We start from the raw sequence: 12,010 nt of genomic DNA, 5'->3' as shown, positions 1-12,010 counted from the left end.
AGAGGTGGAGCTGAATCTACTTTGGTTGTTGTTCTTCAGTACTGAGACTAAAATTCAGGGGGCTGGAAAGCTCAGGAAAGTGCTGAGGAGGTGAGCACAAAGGAGTACAAAAGTTGTGCAATCTGTTTCTGGAAAAATGGAGCTCTTGACTGACTTAAAAGATTGTCATGGCAACACAAACTCACTGAGCCCCAGTCTTATTGGAAGGTCTGAGGCCCAGAAGAATAGAATATTATTGCTGTGTAAGTCAATTCAGGATCATATAAATCAAAGCTTTGAAATAAGGGGGGGGGGTTGTATTTCCTTTGATGCTTAGAGAGATCAATAGTTGCTTTCATTCTGCACCCCGTAAGCTAACATTAGTTATGTTGATAGCCTTTGCTGTAAACTATGCACATATGGGAGGCTGCATATGAAAATATGTTATAGCAGCTTTACAGCTTGGGCCACAATCTGATTGTCAGAAGGAACAAGACTCCCTTATGTGGTGACAAGCAGTGTATAATGAGCTCCATGCTCAGGCTCTCTTCAGACTACAATGGGCTTTTTCTTCCCTCAGCTGAGCATTAAGAAAGAAATGATTCATTTCTGTACATGCAGGATCAGGCCCAAAGACAGCAGGTTTGATGGAGACTTGATTGATGGTTCAACAAACCCTTACTATGTTCTGACAGACTGAGGACACATATTTTCCTAGGAGCTTGTGCTCATTGTTGATGTGCCTCCATAGGACTTTCTTTTAAAGGGCTGAAAGTATGTGACAGGAGAGGTACTGCAGGGGAAGAGCTTCAAATTCCATAACAAGCATACTGGTACAGTTAAGCATTCCCCAATGATCCATACTGGTCAATAAGAAGAATACCAGCTGCCCATTCATATTCCTTACTAAGAAGAGGCCTGGAGGAAACAACACAAACATATGAATGTAATTTTTGTTTGTGGATATGCATGCAGGCACTAGAACACTGTAATGTAAAAATAAAATGTTTCATCCTCAGATGGATTACTGTAACCTGAAAAGTAAATGAGTGGCAAAAATGGAGGTGCAGGAGACATATAGGTAAAGGGACTGGTGTGATGATTCATCTCATAAAAGAAAACAATGACCAGCACAGATGGTAAATGGTGAGTTCTCTCATTATGGTGCAGGAAAATCTCAGATTCTGCCAGGGGAGGCCTAGGTTGGATATCAGGAAAAATTTCTTTACTGAAGGAGTGATCAGGGAATTGGAACAGGCTGCCGAGGGAGGTGGTGGAGCCACTGTCCCTGGAGGTGTTAAAAAAAATGTGTAGACATGGCAGTTCAGGACATGGTTTAATGTCCATGGTGGTAGGAGGTTGGTGGTAGGACTCAATTTCCAACAGAAATAATTCTATGGTGTTTGAGTTTGTGTATACATAACAGACACCTACAAGCTGTCCTGAGAGACACTGGGCTTTGGAGAAAGAGACATTGAAGATAACAGCTTTTAGCAGGGTGGTAAGAGGGCCAAATGGCTTGAAGCACCATTTCTGTGCAAAGAGGTAGAAAAAAATCTTTAGTGGAAGTGAGACAAGGGACAAAGGGATGCTAGCATTTGATGGCTATTGTAAATGTTACAGAGTGGTGGCCAGTGTCATGCACAGCTTCATAAATATGTTGGTAAAATGCTTTGGTATTCAGTGGTACCCCCTAGTCATGAACAAAATCTGACATACTGATGATAAAGATTTTAAGTTAGAAAAGTGAGAGTCTTCCAGGGAAGCTTTCCACTCCAAGACCTAGATTTCCCTGTCTGTTGGGTTGGCTTTGCAGCAGATGGAATTTTATTCCAGCTTTGGAGAGGATGGAGAGGATCTAGAGAATTGCACAAGCAGATGAGGACACCTGGGATCAGGAGGGAGAGAAGTCTGTGGTAGGCACTGTTGTTATCATGTATTCCTTTGCTATGAAATGGGAACACCTGCTGAGAACATCCAGTTCTCCAGCTTGATAGCTCTCAGAGGTTATGTGACACATTTTTGTTTCCTCAGCATAACTGCTTTGGTTTCTGGTAGACCCGGATGCTATTCCAAGAAAAATACCTGTCGCTAATAACCATTCTGTTCTGGCACCTGGCTTAAGCTGTTCTGGCAAAAAGTAAGCTGGTGTGAGCTGTATCACCACTAAGTGTTTTTTGTCAGGCTGGTTTGACAATATTTCTAATCTTTCTTAAGAGCAGACCAAATACGGGTCTGCCAGAAGTTTGGGAAGCAGTCTCCAAGGAGAATGTGACTTATTCAGAAACTGAGGTGGGCCCCAGATGAAAATGTGATTCAAAGTTGGTTGAGTCTAAAAAAGGCTAAAAAAGATAAGGCTTTATGGATACATTGATTTGTACTACAGCTTCTCCTATTAATCTTTGTTTCCCATGTCATGCCAGGTCTGTCACTTCACTGTCTTCATGAAAGACTGAACACTCTCTTAAAAAGAAAAATTCTCACCATGATTCAGTTTGTTTTATTTTCCATATCCCAAGGCACTATTTTCTAGGACTTTTAATGCCAGCATAAATCTCAGCAATTGCATCAACTTTCTATGGAGTAGAACTTGTGTGAGCTGAAAATCAACCACCCTGTCTAGTTTGGAAAATTCTTCATTGAGCTAAAGCTTTAGAAGAGTGGAATAAATATAAATGTTCCAACATTTAGTTTTATGCTTTGAGTCAAGCCTGTTTTGCTATGACTGGTAAGTCTGTTGAGGCAGGGGGAGTATTTCTAAATCAAACTCGCACTTTTTGATGAATCTGCCCCTCTGTGGCTCTCAGTTATTCTTTTGTTGGGTTGGTTTGGGTTGGGTTTTCTTCCCCTTTTCTTTTCTTTTTGGCATTATTTAGAGTCTTGAAAATGGAAGCCTGTGAGTTGATTACAGACTATTATCTTGACACTTAGGTGTTAGGCTTTAAGTGTTGGAGTTGTCTATCACTGTAGTCATGGGAGCATCTTTCTTTTTCTTTTCTTCTTTTTGGTTTGCTTTGCTTTATGTTCCTAGATGAGACTGAGGCACATATTGACTACGAAGATAACTTTCCTGATGACAGATCAATGCCTATTGTTGAAAATGAACATATCAATGGCAAAGAGGAAAACGAGCAGGAACAAGAACAGCTTTCCTTCAGTAAAAGTTCAGAGGAAAGAACTGGAATCGCCAGAGGTGTCACTCTGAACACAGATACTTCTCAAAAAGGAAGCAGGGCTCCAACTGAGTCCCCCATGTCACTTCTAAGCCAAAAAAACTTGTTTTGGTTCCCATCAGAGGCCTTCAGTGCACCTGAATCAGCAAAAGAGACGGATGATTCCACTGAATCACAGTTTGCTGAAGGTGATAACCACATTGGAGGGAAGACAGCCTATGATGAACCTGGTGCCAAAACGTTCTACGACAGCGAGGATTTTCCCATCGGACCCATTCTCACAAGTAACAATTCAAAGGCAGAAGTAGATGCAGGTGCCATTACTGATGAGTCGTGGTTAGATGGCTACCCAGTAACACAAGAAGTGGTAGAGGATGATGAAGAGGAGGGGGATAAAGTTGATGGTTCAATGGGAGTAGAAGATGATATCATCCTCACAACTGACCAGCCCAATCACGTTGAAGTAAGAAAATCAGGCAATGGTAGTCCAGCCCCAGAGGAAGGTTTAACACAGATTGTGGCAGCGACAACAGGGTCAGATGATGAAGGGGACAAAGAGACACTGGTATCCCTCATGTCAGCGAGTGGTTTGGAGAACTTAAGTGTGAGCAGAAGTTATGATGATGCTGTATGGGACCACTCAACTACATCCCTGGAAACTGTGACTCAGGAGCCCAGTACAACAATGCTGTTTGAGATAACCAGCTTACAAACGTCCATGTCAGAAACCTCTGTGATGGTCAGCCCCTTCGATCACGCTCCGTTTGCAGAGCCAAAGGAAACAACTGCCTACCCAGCACAGGCAGCAACCACGGCACCAGCTCCAGCTATCCTTACTGACACGTCAGCCCAGGAATTAGATGAGCGAGAAAATCACACCCAGGGCCCTGGCGAAGAGCCCGTCCCCACTTCTGAGCCTTGTGAAGGAGAGGATTGTTCCAAGTCCAGTAAAGGTGCTATCATAGCAGTAATTGTGCTTTTTCTCTGCTTGTTACTGGTTTCAGCTGTACTGGCTGTCTGGTTTTTCAAAAAATGGCAGCAGAAAAATTCTGTATATAAACTAAATGGAAGGAGTCAGCCCAGACATCATTGCTACCACCACTACCACCACCAGCACATTGAAATGCAGAAAGTCTAACCAGGGGTCTTCTGGCAGAGATGCTAGAAATCAGAGGTAAACCATACTGATGCTAGAGGGATCATATGACTCACAGATGCTAAAATCCATCAGTGCAGAAAGCACAAGAAAAACCAGAATGCTAAAAGGACATAGAAGACCGGAAAGATTTCATCCATTTGAAACTGCAGTTCAGCATATTCAGCCTTTCAGAGCTAAGGAATCTGGTTTTATCACAAAGGGTCTTTTGGAGACGTCAGCAGGACACACTGCTTGGTAGGACATCAATAATTTTGTCCTGCTTTTACATTTTGCTCCTATTAATAATAAATTAATTGATTAATTTCTGTGTTACCTGGTTGTAATGGCAGGACTGGTCAGGCCTTCTTGGTCTGTTCTCAATGGAAGAGGGAAAGAAAGAAGGAAGGAAGGGAGAAGGACGTTTCTGGATCAACCACACGTTTGGTGTTTGTTCCTTTTTTTTGAACCTGCCCAAGCTGGCCAGGATGAACCACCGTAACCAATGATTACCTGACATACCTAAAAAGAAAAGCTCTTTGCAACCATATTTTACTGGACAGTATTGCTGTGGTTACTAAGGTACTTCAACATGTTGAGTTGAACAAGCCACAGATGTTGGAACATTATGCTGTGTGTCTGGGAGGTGTTCTTTTAGCCTTAGTGAAGAAGTGCCACTTCTATTAATCCTTTCAAGGAAATCGTGATGTCTCCCTGGAATTCAGAGAATAAGTAAGTGCTGTTCTTCCCTGAGTATCAGCAGGAGAGGAGTCATAGCACCTTTGATTTCAAGTGTTACGATGAACAGTCATTCATTACAGAGCAAAACAGTAATGAAGCACTTTCCAGGGGAACCCTATATAAAGTTGGCTGCTTTTCTGAAAACGATACCAACTGACCAAGATATTGAATAGTAATTCACAGCCAGTAGTACCTCTGGCAGCTAAGGCCATGTATATAATACTTCCTCTGTATGAACTCTATGAAAAGACTGATTTTCACCATTCTGCTCTTTCATTGTCTGGAGGGTGTCTGGTGTAAATATTGGCTGTGGGAGATGGGTATCCATTCTGAATGCTGCTTATTGAGTTTTTAAAGATAAAGCAAACCTGGGAAGGAGACACATTCATTGCATCCAGTTGATAAAATGCAAACACTTGGCTTTTAGACTGGGTATTTTTTGTGAAAACACAGAGGCTTTTCCAACATCGTGTTCCATTTCCAGTGGTTCTGAAAAGAAACAGGGAGAAAGGTGAGGTGTTTTCTAGAGTCATCTAACATGGTTCTGATGAGTTTAGTATGATGTGCTCTTCCTTATTTTTCTGAAGGAATAGGAGAAAGACTGGCAACTGTGAATAACTTGCAGGTCAGAAATAAATTCCTCTGCCACTCTATTGTACAGCCTTAGCCAATATACACCAGCAGTTCAACACATCAGAATATTGGAGTAAGAAAAGGTGACAGGGTGGAGTTCACTCAGTCTTGTTCTGCATTGAGACATAGTAGTACCCATCTCTAACTCCATGGAAGGCAGGCTTTATGAAATGGAGTGCAGAAGGGGGCCCATCACACATACAGCCATCAATTTGGGTGCTGGTAGGGAAAACAAAGCCCTCTCAGATGATGTTATCTCGGAGAATTTGACCTCAGAGTGGTAAGAGTTCAATGTAAGTGCCTGGCAAGAGCCACAGTAAATAGAAAAGGATAGTAACTGTACAGATGTGTAAATATTGTGTTCTCTGACATATGCATGACCTTATGCTTTTAATGCATTCTAGACTATGGAATAACCTACAATTTCTCTTGTGAACTATTTTTTTAACGGAGTAACCTTTATAAGAAAAAAACAACCAGTGGATTTCATACTAAGCAACTTTATGGAGACTGTTAACTAAAACATGCTGTCTGTAATCTCATGGAAACATGCTGAAAAATAAACACCGCAACATCCATCAAAAATAGTGCTTAACTGAAAGGTACAAGGATGTGTTACAGTTCTGTGTGGCATCATTCACAATGAAAAATCAGTGGTATTTGGCTCAGGAGCTGGACGTGTGAACAAGAGACTCATAACATAATTGCAAATACAATTTGGACAGGGGTCTTATTTGAGACTTAGAAATACTTTGTTATTCATGAACCAGAATATACATTAATATAATGCTTTGAAGGTATTTAAATAAAAATCAAGTTATCAAAAAACCAAACCAAAAACCAAACCAAACCAAAAAACAAAACAAACAAAAATAAAGAGAAAGGAAGCACTTGTCTTGTGTCTGTTCTTGTTCAAATCATCCAAGTTTGCCCACGTTTATGGAGACAAGATAGATCTGTCACTTGGATAATTCTTGTAGAAGACACTTTGATATTAAAAAAAAATAGCTGAAAAGTGTTCAGCTTAGGCTGCCAACCCAGTTCTGCTTCAGAAGATCATCTACCCCCTTTTGCAGCAGCATCTGCTTGCACTCATGTTTTTCACTTTACCAGAATGATTCAGGGAATTTGGGAAAACTAATAAACAGATGGGGATAAATGATACTTTTGACTTAGACCTCATTTTGTGTGTGAAACTTGGCTACTCAAAGACAGCAGGGATCACAGACAACAAATAGAGTGGAGTAAATACAAAATATGAAGATGATAACGTCAAAATACAGTAGAGGATGGGTTACTTCTTACAGGAATTAAGAGCTGAAAGTGCCAGCTGTGGGTTGAAATTAAGAAGGGAGAAAAGGAAAGGGGGAAATACGGGGAGTGATTTTGTGATGATGATATGCAGTCATTAAGAGACTGATCTGTTGCTCTTTGAATAGATGTATTGCCCTCTCCTAGAGAAGCCAGATGTTAAAACAGGATGGCCAGAATCAGCTCACTGGTGTTAAGACTGGGATCTGATCTCCTTTTCCTCTACTTTCCTTTATTAACAACTACATATTAACCGCCTCCCCATTTCCTACAGATCATGTGCTGCTGAGTCTGGGCAGAGCCCTGTATGAACAGGCTGTCAGGCAGGCTGGAAGTGATGCTGTGGGGTGTAACATCAAAGCTACTTGCAAACCATCAAGTCCTTGCAACCAAAAGGCGTTTGCTCCCCTTCGTACAGAAAGACTAGGATCATGGATTTGAGGTCTTCAGTAAGTTCTCAGGCTGAAATTCCCTTAATTTCTGTGCTTGTCGTTACATCTACCAGCTAGATGACATTATATGTTCTATTTTGCTGTACCTCAAAAACTATTGTGTTGGGAATTTGTTGCCACAGGTGCTGAACTCAGCATAGATTCACTTTTTTTCCTTCAACTTTTCTATTCAATTTCAAAAAGATACAACACAATATATAGCTGTGACAGATCAGAATATGTAGCTATGAATGACCATTTAAAAAATCAGTCATAGCAAGAAATTATTAGATACTTGAAAGACCTTCTGACACTGGTTCAGAGTAGTACATAAAGTGCTTAATCCCTTTTCAGATAGCAAGAATGGGGCAAATGCAGAAAGCTGAATTTTTGTTTTGCTTTGTTTTAAAGTTAGTAGCTGCATAAAATTACACCTCTAACCCCCATATTTCCACTTAAAAGTAAGCAAGTTCCGTTACTTTGCAAAAGAATTCATCAGGAAAAGAGCATGTTTCTTACTTCATGCTGCATAAAACGCCTACCCACGAGATGCAGCAAAGGGAAAAAAAGTTCAAAATAACCACAGAAAACTCAGAAAGTTATTCTGCAGAGAAGGTTAGCACGTATAGACTTAAAAATTCAGAAGTCTCTACAGAATTTAGTTTCCATTTATCATTGGTACTCTAAGGAGAGAGAAGAGGGGAGGGAGGAGAGATGGGTGTCTAAACCACTGAATATTTCCTTGCCAAAATAAAATAAATAAATGAAATGGTATCTATTTAATATTTTTTCCTAGGCACTGAAGAGGACTTAAGATACAAACCTCTGATTTGCTGGGGTGTGAAACCCAAGTAACTTTGGCAGTTTCTTACTTAACATCCTTTTTGTATATAGGTTAAACTCTCCACACTAGGTCATTCAAGTCTTGAGTCACCAGAAAAAAGAAGTCGCTGTTTAAAGTATGGCAGACGACCAAAAGTTCAGACAGCTGCAATGAAGGATTAGTTGTGGGTTTTTCTCACTGCCTTGCTACAAACTGCATCACAGCTTATGTTCAAACATTATTAAATAGGAATGTTTTCTCTGGCATAGACTACTTCTCCCCACAGTTTAAGTATTGAATTTTTTTAACTGAAGTAGCTTTGGTTTACAGCTCACATTAGAACTTAAAACGTATTTCCATAGTAGCTGGTATATGTAGGCAACTGTTTATTCTCAGCACCAGCTGTAATATACACTTGTACTTTCATAATCCAACAAATATTTGTCTAATCACAACTTGGTTTTCAGAACTGTAAAATTTGTGATATTTAAATCATTCCTCACGAAGACTCTCAAGAACTTGATAAATTTTCTGCCTTCATTATTGATATAGACAATAAGGCACTGTAAATGATGTGAAGATACATGGTGGATATCATAGCAAGTCAACTTGCTATGAGAAAAGCAGGACACACTATGGGATTTTCAGGGGAATAGTCTGTCTTGAGGAGATTTACCTTCCATTCTACCTCAAACTTACTCTAGCAATTAAGAAATGGCATCTCCTTGGTCAGACAGGCTTTCCAGGTGAATTGAGAAGACCATCTGACTCACTTTGGGGTTTGTATTTTAGCATTCCAAAGCAGTAAAGCTCTGGAAAACAGAGCAATTTGAGTTTGCTTTTGGTTTATGCTTTGACAACAGAAATTGTGAAGGTCTGTTTGCAGAATCTCTGCAATAACTGGAAGGGCCCAGCAAGACATTTGACTTCTTGTTGAATTTGCCAAAACTGATCATTCCAAAAGTATTTTTTTTCTTAGCTGACTTTATTGGCTATTGGAATCACTGAGACACAAGTATGGAGCTTGTGATGCTGTTCTACAGGAATTGAAGAACTTCAAGAAGAAAAATCACTATGACCCTCCTTCCTAACTATTGCTATTTATGAGGCCGAGTTATCAGGGAGCCAGTCATAGGTGAATTACTATCAGTTAGAGCAGGTATTGATTTGACAGAGATGACATACTTGGCACAGCCTGCCAGATACACTGATTTCCAACCTGTGAGTCTCTTCCCTTGCCCAAGCTTTGGTGCTTACATATGGAAGACTGTCCTGATAACCAGCAGTCATGTTTTTCACATAACAAAATATCCACTTCAATGCACAGGCATTTGCAACTCAAGTTTAATCTTCGGCTTTCAGGTAGTTCCCCATTATGCAGGACTTCATGCAACAAGAGATCAAGAGCAGGACTTATGTCGTTTGCAGACCCTTGTGCACACATCAGCCCATCTGCCAGAAGATGGACTTCACCACCACAACCAGTGGTGACAGAAGAAAACATTCAGAGCTATTACAGCACCAGCAGATCAGTGGCTCACAGCAGCCACCCAAATAGCAGCTTTGTTACTAGAAATGTGGGCAGTTATTAAAAACTGTAACTGAAAAGCTCTACAAGCAATGCTACCACCAAGGTCAATATGAATTTCACCTTCCAGGCAAGGCCAGGCTCAGCAAACACAAGGAAGAAATCATTAATGCTGAAGGTGGTGAAACACTGGCACAGGTTACCCAGAGAAGTGGTAGATGCCCAATCCCTGGAAACACTACAGGTCAAGCTGGACAGGACTCTGAGCAACATGACCTACTTGAGGATGACCCTGCTCCCTGCAGGGGAGTTGGACTAGATGACCTTTAAAGGTCCATTCCAACACAAAACATTCTCTGACAAAACAGTACCAACGCAGCACGAATTCAGCAGCTTCAACAAAACACTTCCCTGAGCATCACACTGTAAGCCTTGTGAAAGAAAGAAGTGGAGACAACATTTAAAAATCCCCCGGTTAGGTGAAAGCTGCTAACTTTGGAGGCAGACAACTCATAAGTGCAAGAATTTTGGGTGGTAGAAAGGAGGCAAAAACCATATTCCTGTAGCCTCCCAAGAAGAGCTGGCAGGATCAGAGAAGTGGAAGAAAAGACAGTAATTTATTGCAGTCACATGTAAATGTTGGCATTTAACAATAGCAGCAGCAAAAGAAAAATCAGTTTAAAGAACCTGAGAATGCTAGAAAAAGCCACAATAAATACTGAAGAACTGGAAGAGGAGCTATTTCTCATTAGGAAACAATAAAGGTTTGAGAACTATTTGTACTTACTAAGATTGAACTGGCTTGGGACCTTATGTAGTGGAAATTAAGAAAGCCAGAGAAAATTCAGACACTTGAACAAAATGGAAAAGGGATCACAGTGCCATTCTGGGAGGCTACAAGAGTATCAGTTGCCTCCTTAAGTTAAATGGAACAGCAACAGATGTCAGACTTAGTGTAGGCTTAAGAAAAATAAACCATTGGGCAACAGACATCTTAGTAAATCACGAAATCCCCACCTGAGCAGACACAACGGCAGGGGACTTTAGCTGTAAGGTTGAGAGCTGAAGAAATGACCAAACATGAAAAGAGATCAGCTAAGAAAGCCTTAAAGACAGAATCACATCTTTACCAGAAAATTGGTAATACCCAAGAGACTTGCAGTGGTTGAATAACTGTCAGATGAAAATGTACTAAATGTATCCCCAGTGTAACCTACTGAAGTAGGTTCAACAACAACAATCACAGGACAGGTTAACTCTGGTGCTCAGTGTTTTACAATATTTTACCACATCCATTGCTCTTTCAAAGAGATTACAGCTATTTCCAACAATTAGTGCTGCAGAAGGAAGAGAGTCCCTTAACTGGAAAGAAATAATTCGGGGTGGTAAACCCAAAAGATCCTGAAATTAACTTTCTGTTGTCTTGTACCTACCCTAATGTACACCGCTTGCTTCACCTACAGGCAAAAATCTGATTAGAAGCTTTATGCACACGTTATTTCCACACTAGACCTGCAATTATGGAAAACCTCAGGCCCAGGAACTTAAATTAAAGGCATCTCTCTTGGAAGTGTTTAAGGTTTTGCAGTGCCCACAGGGAGCTCTCAAAAGCTAGGGCACAACAGAAACAAATAGCCAGACAATAGTTGGCACTTGGCAGAACTCCTAAGTCAGCTTGGTAAATGGTGATAAGAAAAAAGTAAACTAAAAATGTTGTGAAATAAAAGAAATACAGATTGGTATCTCCAACCAGATTCATGCCCTTTACTGACGAGATTGCTGGACTCAAAAGCTAGAGTGCCAAAGATGAAGTTATCTGGGCATATGATTTTAACATCAATGGTTAGATTCCTGAGGAGGAAATCTGGAGTTGTCCTGTGCAGGTTGGAAAGCATAAAGAGGCCTCCAGAGCAGTAGCCTCTCTAGAGTATGCACACACCTCTAGTAAACTAGGGACAAACTGGAGAAACTACCCCAATACGTGCATTTCATGGGGAAGAAAGTGATGGTTCACAGTCAACTGCTTCCAAGTTTTAAAAGCAAGGTTGAACGCTTACATCAAATTACAACAAATGGAGTGCTAATATGGTGTGGAACAAAACGTAGGGCAACCTGATACACCCTCTGTATGCTCAAGGCATACAGCAAGCCAAATACTGGCCTTGTTACCACAAGTGGAGCTGAGTAATCTCCTAAAGTTAAAAGGCTCTTTGTAGACTTTAATTTGGAGAATAAAACAGTCTGCCCATTGACTGC

At 40.7% G+C, this 12,010-nt stretch overlaps 1 protein-coding gene across 1 annotated transcript in view; it reads left to right on the top strand.

Moving 5' to 3' along the window:
• SUSD5 (sushi domain containing 5) overlaps positions 1-4,290 on the top strand; it is a 42,217-nt gene extending 37,927 nt beyond the window's left edge. Inside the window, exon 5 of the mRNA XM_054385106.1 lies at positions 3,011-4,290. Coding sequence (XP_054241081.1) covers positions 3,011-4,290 — 1,280 coding nt within the window. The remainder of the gene's footprint in view (positions 1-3,010) is intronic.
• Positions 4,291-12,010: the final 7,720 nt, after the last annotated feature.

This window comes from Indicator indicator, chromosome 11, assembly GCF_027791375.1.
Source record: "Indicator indicator isolate 239-I01 chromosome 11, UM_Iind_1.1, whole genome shotgun sequence".
NCBI lineage: Eukaryota > Metazoa > Chordata > Aves > Piciformes > Indicatoridae > Indicator > Indicator indicator.
Note: the sequence above shows the minus strand (reverse complement) of the source record. Positions and strands in the feature narration are given on the sequence as shown.